Source organism: Acanthochromis polyacanthus, chromosome 5 (genome assembly GCF_021347895.1).
Source record: "Acanthochromis polyacanthus isolate Apoly-LR-REF ecotype Palm Island chromosome 5, KAUST_Apoly_ChrSc, whole genome shotgun sequence".
Classification (NCBI taxonomy): Eukaryota; Metazoa; Chordata; class Actinopteri; family Pomacentridae; genus Acanthochromis; species Acanthochromis polyacanthus.
The window spans coordinates 2754336-2768164 of NC_067117.1; the positions used below are offsets into that span (position 1 = coordinate 2754336).

The following is a 13829-nucleotide window of genomic DNA, read 5'->3' on the forward strand; positions in this document are numbered from 1 at the left end:
ATTACTGATAAATGCAAATAGGAATGTTTCTGGTGAAAAATACAGAAATTTTACTATTTTTTCTTGCAACAAAACCAGATGCTTTAGCTGAAGCCATTTTTCTGGTGACAAAACAAGATTCTTTTAGTCAAAGACAAACCGATTAACAAGACAAGTCTGTGCTATTTTTCTGTGAAATAAACTTGGATGGTTTAAACATTTGGCTCACGACTTGATGATAGGGAAAAATGTTTTTCTTCCTGAAGATAGACCATTTGAGAACCACTGCACCATCCATAGGCTGTATCTGTCAACTAACACAAGCTTACTCAAAATCATCATTGATGCAGAACCAGCAGACCATAACCAACATTTTGTTTCATGCTGATGAAACTCACTGGAAATTCCCCCAAAGCTTGTACAGCAAATTAATATGGTTTGTCCTGATACAAGGATAAGATAAGTAATAAAGAAGAAAAATATGTACACACACACACACACACACACACACACACACACACATATATACATATATCAGGTGATATATACACAGAAAAAGACCTTGAGCTGCTGCTGTTAAACAGTCTGACAGCAGCAGGTATGAATGGCCTGTGGTAGTGCTCCCTCCTTGATGGTGGCGGCAGTCGTTAGTTAGTTAGTCAGTTAGTTAGTCAGTCTGCTACTGAAGGAGCTGCTCAAAGCTCCTTCAGTGTGGTGGAGGGGGTGAGAGGCGTTGTGAATAACGTTAGCTAACTTAGCATTAACTGAAGACAGACTTATGTTGCCTTGCTAGCTAGGACTTCACTTACCTCTCTCATTCCTCGCTGCTTTATCCCTGCTGCGGGCGAATAACTTTCTGATATCCATCTAGGAGTTACAGTTCGAGTCAAATCAAAATCCAAAAAAAATATTTAACAAGTTGTCAGCTAACGTTACCAACCTCACGCAGTGATTCTCATCGCCCCCCCCCCCCCCCTCTCTCTCTCTCTCTCACTCTCTCGACTTCAGTTGATCAGCTGAAGTCGCTACACGTGAATAAATTACCATATTAATTAGCCATGTGCACATTGTTTGAGTGGAGTGAATACAGTAGCAATGAATTACCATACTAAGTCGTATGTGCGCTGTAGTCTCTGCTATGTAGACTTAAAACTTCGAAGTCATATATTTTTTTATTATTGGTGAAGTTTTTACTGGGGCACTGCAGATCAATACTGGGGCACGTGCCCCAGTGAAATCTGTCTGGCAACGCGGCTGGACACAACCCTTTAACTATCCATGTTTTATGAGATGCATTATAAACCTGTAACTCACCTATTATTCTCCTTCACACTTTCATAAAAATATTTTAGTCTCACTTTCCTTTTCTCACTGGGAGACCTAAATCTCTCCATTAAATCAAAGCTCCTATTGAATTGGTAGAGCAACTGAAATTAATTAGCAAATTTAAGTTTACAGTCCTGGTACCTAAACTTTTCAGGTCAATAGGTGAATAAGCGGGTCCCGAGGAGGTAATTTCTTAAACCTAAAGTGTGTATGTTTGTCAATAACTTCCTTCAACCTGGATACCTTGTGTGTGTGTGTGTGTGTGTGTGTGTGTGTGTGTGTGTGTGTGTGTGTGTGTGTGTGTGTGTGTGTGTGTGTGTGTGTTTTGTTGTCTGGCATGTGTGTAAACAACTCATAAAATACCCTCCAACTGGGGTTCAAGGCTCGTGTATGTGAGGTTATAAGCAGGTCCCCAGATGTCGTATGAGTGTGTATGTGTGTAAATGTTTTCCGAAAATAAAGAGGATCTCGTCTGTTTTTGTATGATATAAATAGGCATTTATAAGCTTACTGTACTGTCACCTAAAATATTCTGACAGAGCAGCAGCTTCCACTAAAAATCTCTATTCTATAAAAACATAGATCTACACAACAAGGTGGCAGAAATGTGACCCACACACTAACAGATTAAGCAGACACGATATTGAACACAGTTATAACTCAGCACATGCACAGTTATATTCAATGGGATGTAAAGTCTTCTCATCCTATTTTACCAAAAAAGAGATTGGGTACTACGGGACAAAGAAATCTGAAATCTGAATATTTTACAGAGAGAATTCACATAACAGCAGCATTAGAGAAACAGCAGCACAGCATCAGATCATAGAGTAAATCACAACTACACACAATAATGAAAGAAAGAAGTTTGGAACTGGAGGTTAAAGTTCTCTGGTCTGAATCAGAGTCATGACCCAAACCAATACACTTCTGTCTTCTTCTACTCTCCCAATAGACGGAAAAAAAACCCACAAAAATTTCAGGGTGTGGTGGGTCTGCAGTGATGTTACCTGTCCCTCAGGAAGCAGAATATTCAGCCTGTCTGCACACATGTACAGACAGTAAAAAAACATGACAACTAAAACCTGTACATCAATATTCCTGTTAGAACTCAGTGTTAACCAAACAGAACTCTAAACATAATTATAATAATCTTTGGTGTCTTTTACAGACCAGCAGCTATATCAGTTCATCAGTGCAGGAATGTGTGAAGTAAATATGATTTACACAGATTTATTTGATGTTTACAGTCATGAGTCAAAATTTACCTTTTAAGTTATAAAATATAATGTAATATATGGAAAATCATATGATGTAAAATAATTCACTGTAACAATATAATATAATATAATATAATATAATATAATGTAATACAATAATCATTAAACTAAACAGGTAAGTTTGAACATTAATATAATAATCAAATATGACTCAAAGGACTTTGTTTCTAAGTATTGGATTATTCCTGATTTTCTGGTTGAACTCCTGCAGTCAGGCAGCTCTCAATCCATGTTGATGAAATCAGATGTGAAACTAAGGAGAAGACATGACGACAGCTCATCTGAAGTCTTTTCCTTCATCACTTTTATTATCTGACACACACAGTTATCCACAAGTCCATGGAAAGAGCAGGTTACATGAGAAACATCATCGGAGACAGATTCAGCTCTTCAATCTGCAGCGTTACAGAAAACCTGAACACAAATCCAGACCTCCACCTTAAAACCCAGATATCCACCTTAAATCCCAAACGTCCACCTTAAAACTCAGAAGTCCACCTTAAAACCGAGACGTCCACAACCAACAAACAAACAACAACAAAGAGACGTTCTGAATCTATTGATCCTGTTGATCTCTAACTGATCTGTTCCACTGTCACTGAGACCTTCTTTGGTAGAATCTGAACTTTACCACCAGGAAAAATATACAGAAACATCTTCTGAGTGAAAGTGTGATTGAAGGTGTGTATGAGTGTTTTAGTATCAGGATCAGAGAAGGACAGCTTTCCTCTGTTACAGTCCAGATTCACTCTGATCCTCTGGAGCTTCTTCTGCACTGAGAGATCAGTGGAGGGAGATGGTGGTGAACGTGCATAGCATTTATCTACATAGAACCCTACTCCACAAAATCCAGACCATATGTCTCCCTTCCTCTGGACAGACTCTTCTATCACACCCAGTTCCCAGCGCTTACGGTCTCCAACCTCAACATTCCAGCTGTGAGTTCCTGAGTTGAAGCCTTCAGAGCTCAGAACAAGGTTGTCAAAATCAAACCTCTCTGGATTATCAGGAAGCTGCTGTTCATTTCCTCTTGTCACACTGGTCAGATCTTCAGACAGGATGAGTTTTGGATATGCAGTGTTTGGGTCCAGAATGAGAGGAGTGTAGGAGACCATGTCCTTCATGTTGTTCCAGATGTTGAAGCTCAGGTTGCCCACATGTTTGGCCTGGTCTATGAGAGCTCCTGAGAGCAGCTGTGGATCCTCCAGCAGGAGGCAGCGCTGGACTCTTTCCACTGCAGCCTTGTAGTTTAGCAGGAATGAGACGTCTTCAGCTCTCAGCTGCTCCTCTGTGGCTCTGACTGTGTCTGAAAGATCTGCTATCTCTCTGCTCAGAGCCTCCATCTTCTCCTTCATCATCCCAGTCTTCTGCTCCTCTTCCTCCCTCAGTGCAGCCATCCTGGCCTCCTCTTCCTTTATCAGAAACTGGTGAAGCTTCTCAAACTGCTGCTTAATCTGCCTCTCTGTGTGTCGGGCCTGGACCTTAATGTGTTCTGCTGTTTGATCAAACTCCACTTTAACTTGTTCAGAAACCTTCAGCTTCTCCTTTATGGGCTCCAGAGTTTCCTGAAGTATCTTCCTGTGTTCTGGTGCAGCTTCATCGATGGGTCTGAATCTGTGGTTAAAGTGTTTTTCTGAATGACTGCAGACGTCCTGACAGACCGGACAGCAGAAATCCTCTTCTGATCTGGAATCCATTTGTTCTGTGAGTGAATCTGAAAACACAGCAGACACAGAGTCCAGTGAGTCGAGGTCAAAACATTCAGATTTCACTTCAATCCTAAACAACAGAGTTCTGACAGTTCAGCGTCTTGAGAAGGTTTTCCTGCTTGAACAGAGTCTGTGGACCCACATCTGTCAGCAGCTGGATTTAATGTGTTTGTCCAGATTCTCTGGAGGGTTCATGCACACACAGCAACCTGCAGTGAGTGAGAGTTTGGAATCCTGTGGTTGTTTTTATGTGTTTCAATTGTTTTTATTCATTCTTATGTTTTGCTTTTTTGGCTGAGTGACAGTTTTAAAGTTCTCTATATTCCACTAACTAGCCCATATATAAGACTGTTTTCAAACCAGAGAGGATAAGGACCAAGGACATTTGAGACCTGGAACAGGAACTGAAGGACACTCAGCACTTTAACATTGATCAGTGATGTCAGAAGGCCCCTTGGTACCGATAAATAACCACTAATCCAAATCTTTCCTTTGCTTTAATGCAAATAAGTACGTTTTGAAAATGTTCACATTTAATGAATTATCTTTTCACAAAACATTATGAACATCCTTTCTTCAGAAAAGCTCAATTCCAACAACATTACGCCTCATTTAATCATTTACACGTTACTATTTCCAGTTCACGGTTTTAGCACCCCTAATTTTTGTTTGTGACTGAACTGCTGTAATCGTACGTTGAGGTCAGTAGGTGGTGATCTGGTTCTGTTGTGGATCCATCAGAGAGACTTTATCTGTCAGCTCTGTCCATGCACAGCCCAGAAATAAATGTGTGAGCCATGAAGAAGACACTAACTTGGTCCTCTCTCTGTTCATCCACAGCCATTATTTACTTCAGGTTACACAGTGTTTCCTGGTCTGTGTAATCTTTGCTGACGGTCCAGATTACCCCTTGGTCTGGTGCCGCTAACATAAGCAACATACTGAGAGTGTCAGGATTGGCTCAGAGGTCGATGGCAGCAGGGATTTCCTTCTATTAAATCTAAAATCTTCTTCAATGTCTCACAGCTTACAGCAGTCACACAATAACAGCACCGACACAGAACAGACAAAGGTTTAAATGAAGTTTGTGGCAGCAGTCGATGATTTGAGGCGTCAGCACATAAAAACAAGAAGTCAGTTTCCTTCCTGCTGCAGAAAGTTTCTCTCTGAATGTTTTTCATTCAGCAGTGAAGACTTTCTGTCCTTCAGTCCTGCTCTCACTGTCCCAACTATCTGTGAAGTAAAACAAACTCTTACCGTCTGTCTGTTGCTGCTTCTTCTCTCTTTATTCAATCCTCCGTTTCTGAACCAAACAGCAGAGTCCTCAGTGTGTCTTCCCTCAGAGAGACAGAACAATGTAAAAGAACTTCCTCCTTGTGACTGCTTCTTCTTTGGTTTTCTGAAAAACCAGAAGTGGATTATTTGAACTGGATTGAGGTAGTTCTGAAAACCCGGAGTGGATTTCCTTTGTTCTTGACCTCATTGATTGTCATCAAAGGAAAGTGATGATTTTTGAAAAAAAAAATGTTCATTTTCTAATTTATCTAGAGAGGAATTTACCTTGTGTTATAATGTCAGTGTTTTGGTGTGACCATGAATGATTTTTTGTACTGTGTGTAATAGAAGCAGAGTTATGTAGAAACATTTAACCTTTGTGGGATTTAACACTGAACTTAAAAGTTGTTTCATTTGAACCTCTACAAAGTCTCTGCTGTGTTTCACCACAATGTAAAATAATAAAACTCTATTTTACAGATCTCAGCTGAAATCAGACAGCAGAAAATAACGGTTACAGTCACAGAAAAATATCTACTCATTCGCATAAATGTTTTCCTCCAAAACGAGGACCTTGTGTGTGTTGCTGTGTGAGTCTGAAGTACTTCTGGTGTGTCTGTGAACAGCAGTGTGTCTCAACAGCCTCACTGTGTGTCTGTATGTCTGCAGCAGTAAGAAGGAATATGCAGGTGTTATGAACAGATTTTCTCAGTAACAATACACTGCACAAAGCAGCATGTTTTATTCTATACACTTTACAGCTGTGGCTCACTTATTACTCTGCTGCAGACTTTTACAAAAACACATTAGTCTCACTTTCCTTTCCTTATTGGAAAACCTCAATCTCTCCCTTCAGTCAAGGCTCCTGTTTGAGCTCTTTGCCACGTAAACTGAGAGAGCAACTGCTCTAAAAAAGGCATTTCTAAGTTCACTGTACTGTCACCTAAAACATTCTAACAGATTTTTTACGATTAACATGAAAATGAAAACCATTTCTGTTGTGATTTTACTGGTTATCATCTGTAGTTCAACACAACAGGGAGAATCTGTCAACAAAATTATAGGTAAACATGTTTCAAATGTTCGTTTTTATAATTAATGATATCTAACCGTTGTTGAAACGACCATCACTGCTTTTAATGTGATCAGTTTGAATCATGACTGAGGTAGGATGTGAAATATTCCTTCTTCAGTTTTCATGGGAGAACTACTTTTTTTAAATGCTCGATTGTTTCAGATTTTCAGGTTGAATTCTTGCGGTCAGGCAGCTCTCAGTCCGTGTGTTGATGAAATGTTGTCATGTTGTGTCTCATTTTGATCATTTCATGTCTCGTTTTTGTAATTTGGTGTCTTGATTTAGTCATTTTGTGTCTTGTTTTCATGATTTTGTGTCTCATTTCAGTGTGTTTTAAACATCTTAATGCAGTAAAATTCATGTTGTTGGGACATTTTTTGAGTTAATTTCCAGGTTATTGACATTTTTGTCTGCTAATATTCTGGTTTTTGACATTTTTTGTATTGATATCTAGTTTGTTGCGATGTTTATGCAGTAATATCCAGATGTTTCACACTTTTATGAGTCAATATCCAAGTAATTAAACATGATCATCCAGCTTACTGACACTTTAATGCAGTCAAATCCTGGTTGGTGACACTTTGCTGCATCTTTATCCAGATAATCCACACCTTTGTCTGCTAATGTCCAAACTTTTGACATGTTTATTTGCAAACATCCAGATGTTTGACACTTTTGTGCATGATTTCCAGATGGTTGACGCTGTAGAAACGGTAAAATAAGTGTGAGGTCATTGTGAAAGCTCAGAATAAATTGTTAATTTTCCTCTTAGTGTGTGACGGAGTTTGCAGGTGAAGCTGATGGACGTTTTTTCTGACTGATAGTTTATAAGATTTACTGATCTCCTGCTGTTTCCTGTTTATCAGCATCTTTAAGAGACTCTTCATTACATTTATTTAATGTTTTTAAAACAAAATAACGATTCGGTCTGATTGAGTCTGTTCCTATAGAAGCTCTGCTGCTGTTTGAGAAAGTTTCCTTTTAGAAAAGTTTCTTCATGGTGATTCTGATCTTATTGTCAGACAGTTGCATTTTTTATTCACTGCAGTTTAATTAACAGTCCATGTTGATGAAATCAGATGTGAAACTAAGGAGAAGACATGACGACAGCTCATCTGAAGTCTTTTCCTTCATCACTTTTATTATCTGACACACACAGTTATCCACAAGTCCATGGAAAGAGCAGGTTACATGAGAAACATCATCAGAGACAGATTCAGCTCTTCAATCTGCAGCGTTACAGAAAACCTGAACACAAACCCAGACGTCCACCTTAAAACCCAGACGTCCACCTTAAAACCCAGACGTCCACCTTAAAACCCAGATATCCACCTTAAAACTCAGACGTCCACCTGAAAACCCAGATGTCCACCTTAAAACACAAGACGTCGACCTTAAAAGAAAGACGTCCACCTTAAAACACAGAAATCCACTTTAAAACCCAGACGTCCACCTTAAAACCCAGACGTCCACCTTAAAAACCCAGATGTCCACCTTGAAAAGAAGAAGTCCATCTTAAAACCCAGACGTCCACCTTAAAACCCAGACGTCCACCTTAAACCCAGATATCCACCTTAAAACTCAGACGTCCACCTGAAAACCCAGATGTCCACCTTAAAACACAAGACGTCGACCTTAAAAGAAAGACGTCCACCTTAAAACACAGAAATCCACTTTAAAACCCAGATGTCCACCTTAAAACCCAGACGTCCACCTTAAAAACCCAGATGTCCACCTTGAAAAGAAGAAGTCCATCTTAAAACCCAGACGTCCACCTTAAAACCCAGACGTCCACCTTAAGCAGAAAACACTTCAACTGAACCAATATTTTCAATAAATCTGAATTTAAATATGAAGAATTTCTCATTAATGTAATCAAACATGAATCATTTTTACTGATGGAAACTTCATACAAATTAAAGAACAATTTCTTGGTTATTTTTATCAAAAATTAACTAAATCTGGAAAAGTTCCACATGAATCTGAAAATCTATTCATGCTGTTCCAACATATAACAGAATGAAGGTAAAATATTTCTTTCTTTCTTTAGTTGTTCAGATTCTCACCATTTTCTGATAATAAATGTAAAAAGTAGAAAAACACAATTCAGAAAAAAACAACCAAGAGAAAAACTAAAACAAACAAACACTGTGAATGTATTGATCCTGTTGATCTCTAACTGCAGAAAAACAATCTGACTTCTAATATTTAACTGATTTAACTACAGGAAAGAAAGTGTTGTAATTTTACAGTCACATATTGTTAAAGACCAAATAATTAACCGTGAAAATAAACAGATTTTATTGTTTACAGTATTTGTCTTTGTTTTGTTTTTAACAGTCAACCTTTTATTTATTACCTTTTCTGTGATTTTACTGGTTATTATCTACAATTTAACAAAACACAGAAAAGCTATTGAATACCAGTTAAAATCATTTGATATTCTTAAGTTCTTATTCTTAATTTAAGAAGTCATTTTTTAAGGATACAAGAATATTTTGGTGATTTAAATGCAGTGAAAAATAGACTATTTTTAAACAACGTGTCACTTATAGAAACACAGATCTTTCTTCTTTACATGATATATATTTGTTATCTGGCTTATTGTGTTAAAATGTAAATTATACATCAAAGAAACTGAGACGTCCACCTTAAAATTCAGATTTCCACCAACCAACAGAACAAACAGCAACAAAGACGTTCTGATTCCATTGATCCTGTTGATCTCTAACTGATCTGTTCCACTGTCACTGAGACCTTCTCTGGTAGAATCTGAACTTTACCAACAGTGGAAATGAATGGAAACATCCTCTGAGTGAAAGTCTGATTAAAGGTGTGTATGAGTGTTTTAGTATCAAGATCAGAGAAGGACAGCTTTCCTCTGTTACAGTCCAGATTCACTCTGATCCTCTGGAGCTTCTTCTGCACTGAGAGAACAGTGGAGGGAGATGGCGGTGAATCTGCTGAGTATTTATCATTATCGAATGATATTCCCCAGAATCCAGACTTTATCTCTCCCTTCCTCTGGACAGACTCTTCTGACACACCCAGTTGCCAGATTTTAATTTTTCCAACCTCAACATTCCAGCTGTGAGTTCCTGAGTTGAAGCCTTCAGAGCTCAGAACAGACAAGTAATAATTACACCTCTCTGGATTATCAGGAAGCTGCTGTTCATCTCCTACTGTCACACTGGTCAGATCTTTAGACAGAATGAGTTCTGGATATGCAGTGTTTGGATCCAGAATGAGAGGAGTGTAGGAGACCATGTCCTTCATGTTGTTCCAGATGTTGAAGCTCAGGTTGCCCACATGTTTGGCCTGGTCTATGAGAGCTCCTGAGAGCAGCTGTGGATCCTCCAGCAGGAGGCAGCGCTGGACTCTTTCCACTGCAGCCTTGTGGTTTAGCAGGAATGAGACGTCTTCAGCTCTCAGCTGCTCCTCTGTGGCTCTGACTGTGTCTGAAAGATCTGCTATCTCTCTGCTCAGAGCCTCCATCTTCTCCTTCATCATCCCAGTCTTCTGCTCCTCTTCCTCCCTCAGTGCAGCCATCCTGGCCTCCTCTTCCTTTATCAGAAACTGGTGAAGCTTCTTAAACTGCTCCTTAATCTGCCTCTCTGTGTGTCGGGCCTGGACCTTAATGTGTTTTGCTGTTTGATCAAACTTCACTTTGACTTGTTCAGAAACCTTCAGCTTCTCCTTTAAGGGCTTCAGAGTTTCCTGAAGTTCATCCCGGTGTTCTTGTGCAGCTTCATCAATGGGTCTGAATCTGTGGTTAAAGTGTTTTTCTGAATGACTGCAGACGACACACACTGGCTGCTGATGATCCAGACAGAAGAGTTTGAGTTTCTCAGAGTGTAAACTGCAGAAAGACTCTGAAGATCTCTGAGATCTCTGCTGCTGGAAGGATTCACACAGATTCTTTAAAGCCAGGTTACAAGGTGGCTCTTCTTTTGACGATCTTTTCCTACAAGCTGGACAGTCCCGTGTTGGATTCCGTCTCCACCAGGTCTTCAGACAGTCTCTACAGAAGCTGTGGCTACATGACAGAAGAACAGGATCTTTGAAGACCTCCTGACAGACCGGACAGCAGAAATCCTCCTCTGATCTGGAAGCCATTTGTTCTGTGAGTGAATCTGAAAACACAGCAGACACAGAGTCCAGTGAGTCGAGGTCAAAACATTCAGATTTCACGTCAATCATAAACAACATAAACAACAGAGTTCTGAGAGTTCAGCGTCTTGAGAAGGTTTTCCTGCTTGAACAGAGTCTGTGGACCCACATCTGTCAGCAGCTGGATTTAATGTTGTTTGTCCAGATTCTCTGGAGGGTTCATGCACACACAGCAACCTGCAGTGAGTGAGAGTTTGGAATCCTGTGGTTGTTTTTATGCATTTCAATTGTTTTTATGCATTCTTATGTTTTGCTTTTTTGGCTGAGTGACGGTTTTAAAGTTCTCTATATTCCACTAACTAGCCCATATATCAGACTGTTTTCAAAGCAGAGAGGATAAGGACCAAGGACATTTGAGACCTGGAACAGGAACTGAAGGACACTCAGCACTTTAACATTGATCAGTGATGTCAGAAGGCCCCTTGGTACCGATAAATAACCACTAATCCAAATCTTTCCTTTGCTTTAATGCAATGAAGTGTCATTGTTTACTTGGCCAGGAGTGGAGTTGGCTTTTTCATACCTTGTGTTGCCTCATTTGCAACACCAGCCTTTTGGCTCTCTCTGGGAGAGAGTGCTGGATGGCTGCATTTACAAATGAAGAGATGCTAATTCTTCAGTTTGGACGTCGTCAGTTTGGAATGTCTTTTCGACCATTCTCCGGGACTTTTGTGGCGCTGAAAAAAATCCTGGGCGTTCTACTGGTATGGCTTTACCCCCTGTAATTCCCAAGGACAATGGTGGGCTGATTTAGCACACCATTGATTTGCACATGAGGAACAGCCAGGTGTGAGCAGCCCACTTCAAGTCAACAACGACCCTTCATGAATGTGAAGTGAGGTTTGACCTGGAAACTGAACTGACTGGCTTGGGGAGTTTCACTCATTTCCATTGTCACACAGTTTAAGCTGGTGATATTCTACATGGTGGTAGCTGGGATGACCCCTGACAAGGCCACAGTGACAGATCTTTGTCACCGCCTAAGGATTTGGAGATATGGACAGTCAAAATCTGAATAACAGCATGTATTTGCAGCGGACGTCTCTCAGCCTGGCTGCTCAGCGCCTGTGATAACATTACCGTATCACGCGGAATAGCCGCGAAACGTCCAGAGTGCGGGCGGCTCACTTGACCGCAGTTCTTTAAAGTTTATTATTTGAGCAGACAGCACCCCTAATTTTTGATTTTGACTGAACTGCTGTAATCGTACGTTGAGGTCAGTAGGTGGTGATCTGGTTGGTAATGTAACTGAAAGGACGGATTAGGTTGTTTATGTAGATTATGGACTTAAAACGATTATGATACACTACCGCTCAAACCGATAATTGTCCGAAAATGCAGAACATTTTTGCGTGGACTGATAACAATCTACAGACGAATATTTAATTATCTGTGCAGTAATGCTGCTTCTTTATCCACGGATCGTTAATAAAAGCTGTTCTACGCCAAAACTCGCCAGTTGACTGAATGAATGAGGAAATGAAACAGCATGTGTGGCTGAAAGAGGGCGGACACGGAGACAAAATCGAGGTTTTCTTAGATAAACCTGCTGGCGACCAGGTTAGAGTCATAGAGTCTGTTACTGCGGTAACTGACCGAGAGTTGAAGTTACCCCTCTTTGTGAAACACGCTACAGTTACCCCGCATTCACTGGTTAGAGTTACCTCGCTTCGTGAAACGGAAAACTCTGAGTTTCCCTCATTTCAGGGTTAACAAACTCAGAGTTTTCCCTAAACCTGCTTCGTGAAATAGGCCCCTGCAGTAGTCCTGCTCTAACTGTCCCAACTATCTGTGAAGTAAAACAAACTCTTACCGTCTGTCTGTTGCTGCTTCTTCTCTCTTTATTCAATCCTCCGTTTCTGAACCAAACAGCAGAGTCCTCAGTGTGTCTTCCCTCAGAGTGAAAGAACAATGTAAAAGAACTTCCTCCATTTGACTGCTTCTTCTTTGGTTTTCTGAACAACCAGAAGTGGATTACTTGAACTGGATTGAGGTATTTCTGAAAACCCGGAGTGGATTTCCTTTGTTCTTGACCTCATTGTTTGTCATCAATAGAAAGCGATGATTTCTGAAAAAAATTGTTCGTTTTCTATTTTGACAAGAGAGGAATTTACCTTGTGTTATAATGTCAGTGTTTTGGTGTGAGCATTAATGATTTTTTGTACTGTGTGTAATAGAAGCAGAGTTATGTAGAAACATTTAACCTTTGTGGGATTTAACACTGAACTTAAAAGTTGTTTCATTTCAACCTCTACAAAGTCTCTGCTGTGTTTTACCACAATGTAAAATAATAAAATACTGTTTTACAGATCTCAGCTGAAATCAGACAGCAGAAATTAACGGTTACAGTCTCAGAAAAATATATAAACTTAAACAACACACAACAACAAAAAATGGATCAAAGCTTTACATAACATCCACATCAAAAATCTCTCATTTTATGAACAACTATTTGTTTACTATTAGTATGCATATATCTCTGCACACACCTTTTGCATAGCAGATATGTAGCATTTTCTTGGTTTGTTCTCCACTATTTGTGTAGTTTAACTCAGAAATATTAGTTCTTTCTTTGATTCCGTGTCGACATCTGTCGCCTCTGAATTTCTGTATAGCATGTAAGTATTTCTGTCATATCCTGGGTTTGTTCTGTTTAGCCTTTTTGGCATCCAGTCAGTCTTGAGAGCATGTTTTTATTAATCCTCCTGTTGTCCTCATTTATTGGCACCAAAAAATACTGTTTCCTTGTCTGAAAAAAATTCTCCAATTTTCTGAAAATTCGCAAAATCTTCAGGAAGAAAATTCCAATAATTCATTAAATCTCACTTAAAAGGTTTATTTTTAAAAAATACCCCAAATTTGGCAAGAAAATTCTTGGAATTTCTTGCCAAATTTGAAATTCTTGGTTTCATTTCTTGTCATTTTTTTGGTCATTTTGTTTCTCTGTTGTGCTGTGATTTTACTGGTCCGGCCCACTTCAGACCAAATTGGGCTGGATGTGGTCCCTGAACTAAA

At 39.6% G+C, this 13829-nt stretch overlaps 5 protein-coding genes across 17 annotated transcripts in view; all 5 read right to left on the bottom strand.

Annotated features, from left to right (window-relative positions):
* The window catches only part of LOC127533981 (nuclear factor 7, brain-like), a 59524-nt gene extending 53888 nt beyond the window's left edge, over window positions 1–5636 (bottom strand). The window contains exon 1 of the mRNA XM_051948126.1: window positions 5552–5636. The gene's annotated coding sequence lies outside the window, so the exon portion shown is untranslated. The remainder of the gene's footprint in view (window positions 1–5551) is intronic.
* Window positions 1–12715, bottom strand: part of LOC127533979 (nuclear factor 7, brain-like) — a 54545-nt gene extending 41830 nt beyond the window's left edge. Inside the window, exon 1 of one of the 2 annotated variants that reach the window (XM_051948123.1) lies at window positions 12628–12715. The gene's annotated coding sequence lies outside the window, so the exon portion shown is untranslated. Of the gene's footprint in view, window positions 1–5551; window positions 5640–12627 lie in introns of those variants that run through there. The other variant, XM_051948122.1, reaches the window with a different exon arrangement.
* LOC127533983 (nuclear factor 7, brain-like) overlaps window positions 1–13829 on the bottom strand; it is a 187299-nt gene that overhangs the window by 54646 nt on the left and 118824 nt on the right. The window contains exon 1 of one of the 4 annotated variants that reach the window (XR_007941886.1): window positions 12628–12713. The exons of 2 other annotated variants lie outside the window; for them this stretch is intronic. The gene's annotated coding sequence lies outside the window, so the exon portion shown is untranslated. Of the gene's footprint in view, window positions 1–5551; window positions 5643–12627; window positions 12714–13829 lie in introns of those variants that run through there. One more of the 4 variants, XR_007941885.1, reaches the window with a different exon arrangement.
* LOC127533977 (nuclear factor 7, brain-like) overlaps window positions 1–13829 on the bottom strand; it is a 192361-nt gene that overhangs the window by 47796 nt on the left and 130736 nt on the right. For 3 of the 9 annotated variants that reach the window (XR_007941877.1, XR_007941880.1, XR_007941876.1), the window contains exon 2: window positions 3024–3241. Coding sequence is in view for 1 of the 9 variants with exons in the window: in XM_051948119.1 (XP_051804079.1) it covers window positions 3161–3241 (81 nt within the window). In the remaining 8 variants the exon portion in view is untranslated. Of the gene's footprint in view, window positions 1–2867; window positions 3242–13829 lie in introns of those variants that run through there. The other 6 variants (XR_007941882.1, XR_007941879.1, XR_007941878.1 and 3 more) reach the window with 4 other exon arrangements.
* LOC127533978 (nuclear factor 7, brain-like) overlaps window positions 2868–13829 on the bottom strand; it is a 104386-nt gene continuing 93424 nt past the window's right edge. The window contains exon 2 of the mRNA XM_051948120.1: window positions 2868–3190. Coding sequence (XP_051804080.1) covers window positions 3161–3190 — 30 coding nt within the window. The 3' untranslated portion in view covers window positions 2868–3160. The remainder of the gene's footprint in view (window positions 3191–13829) is intronic.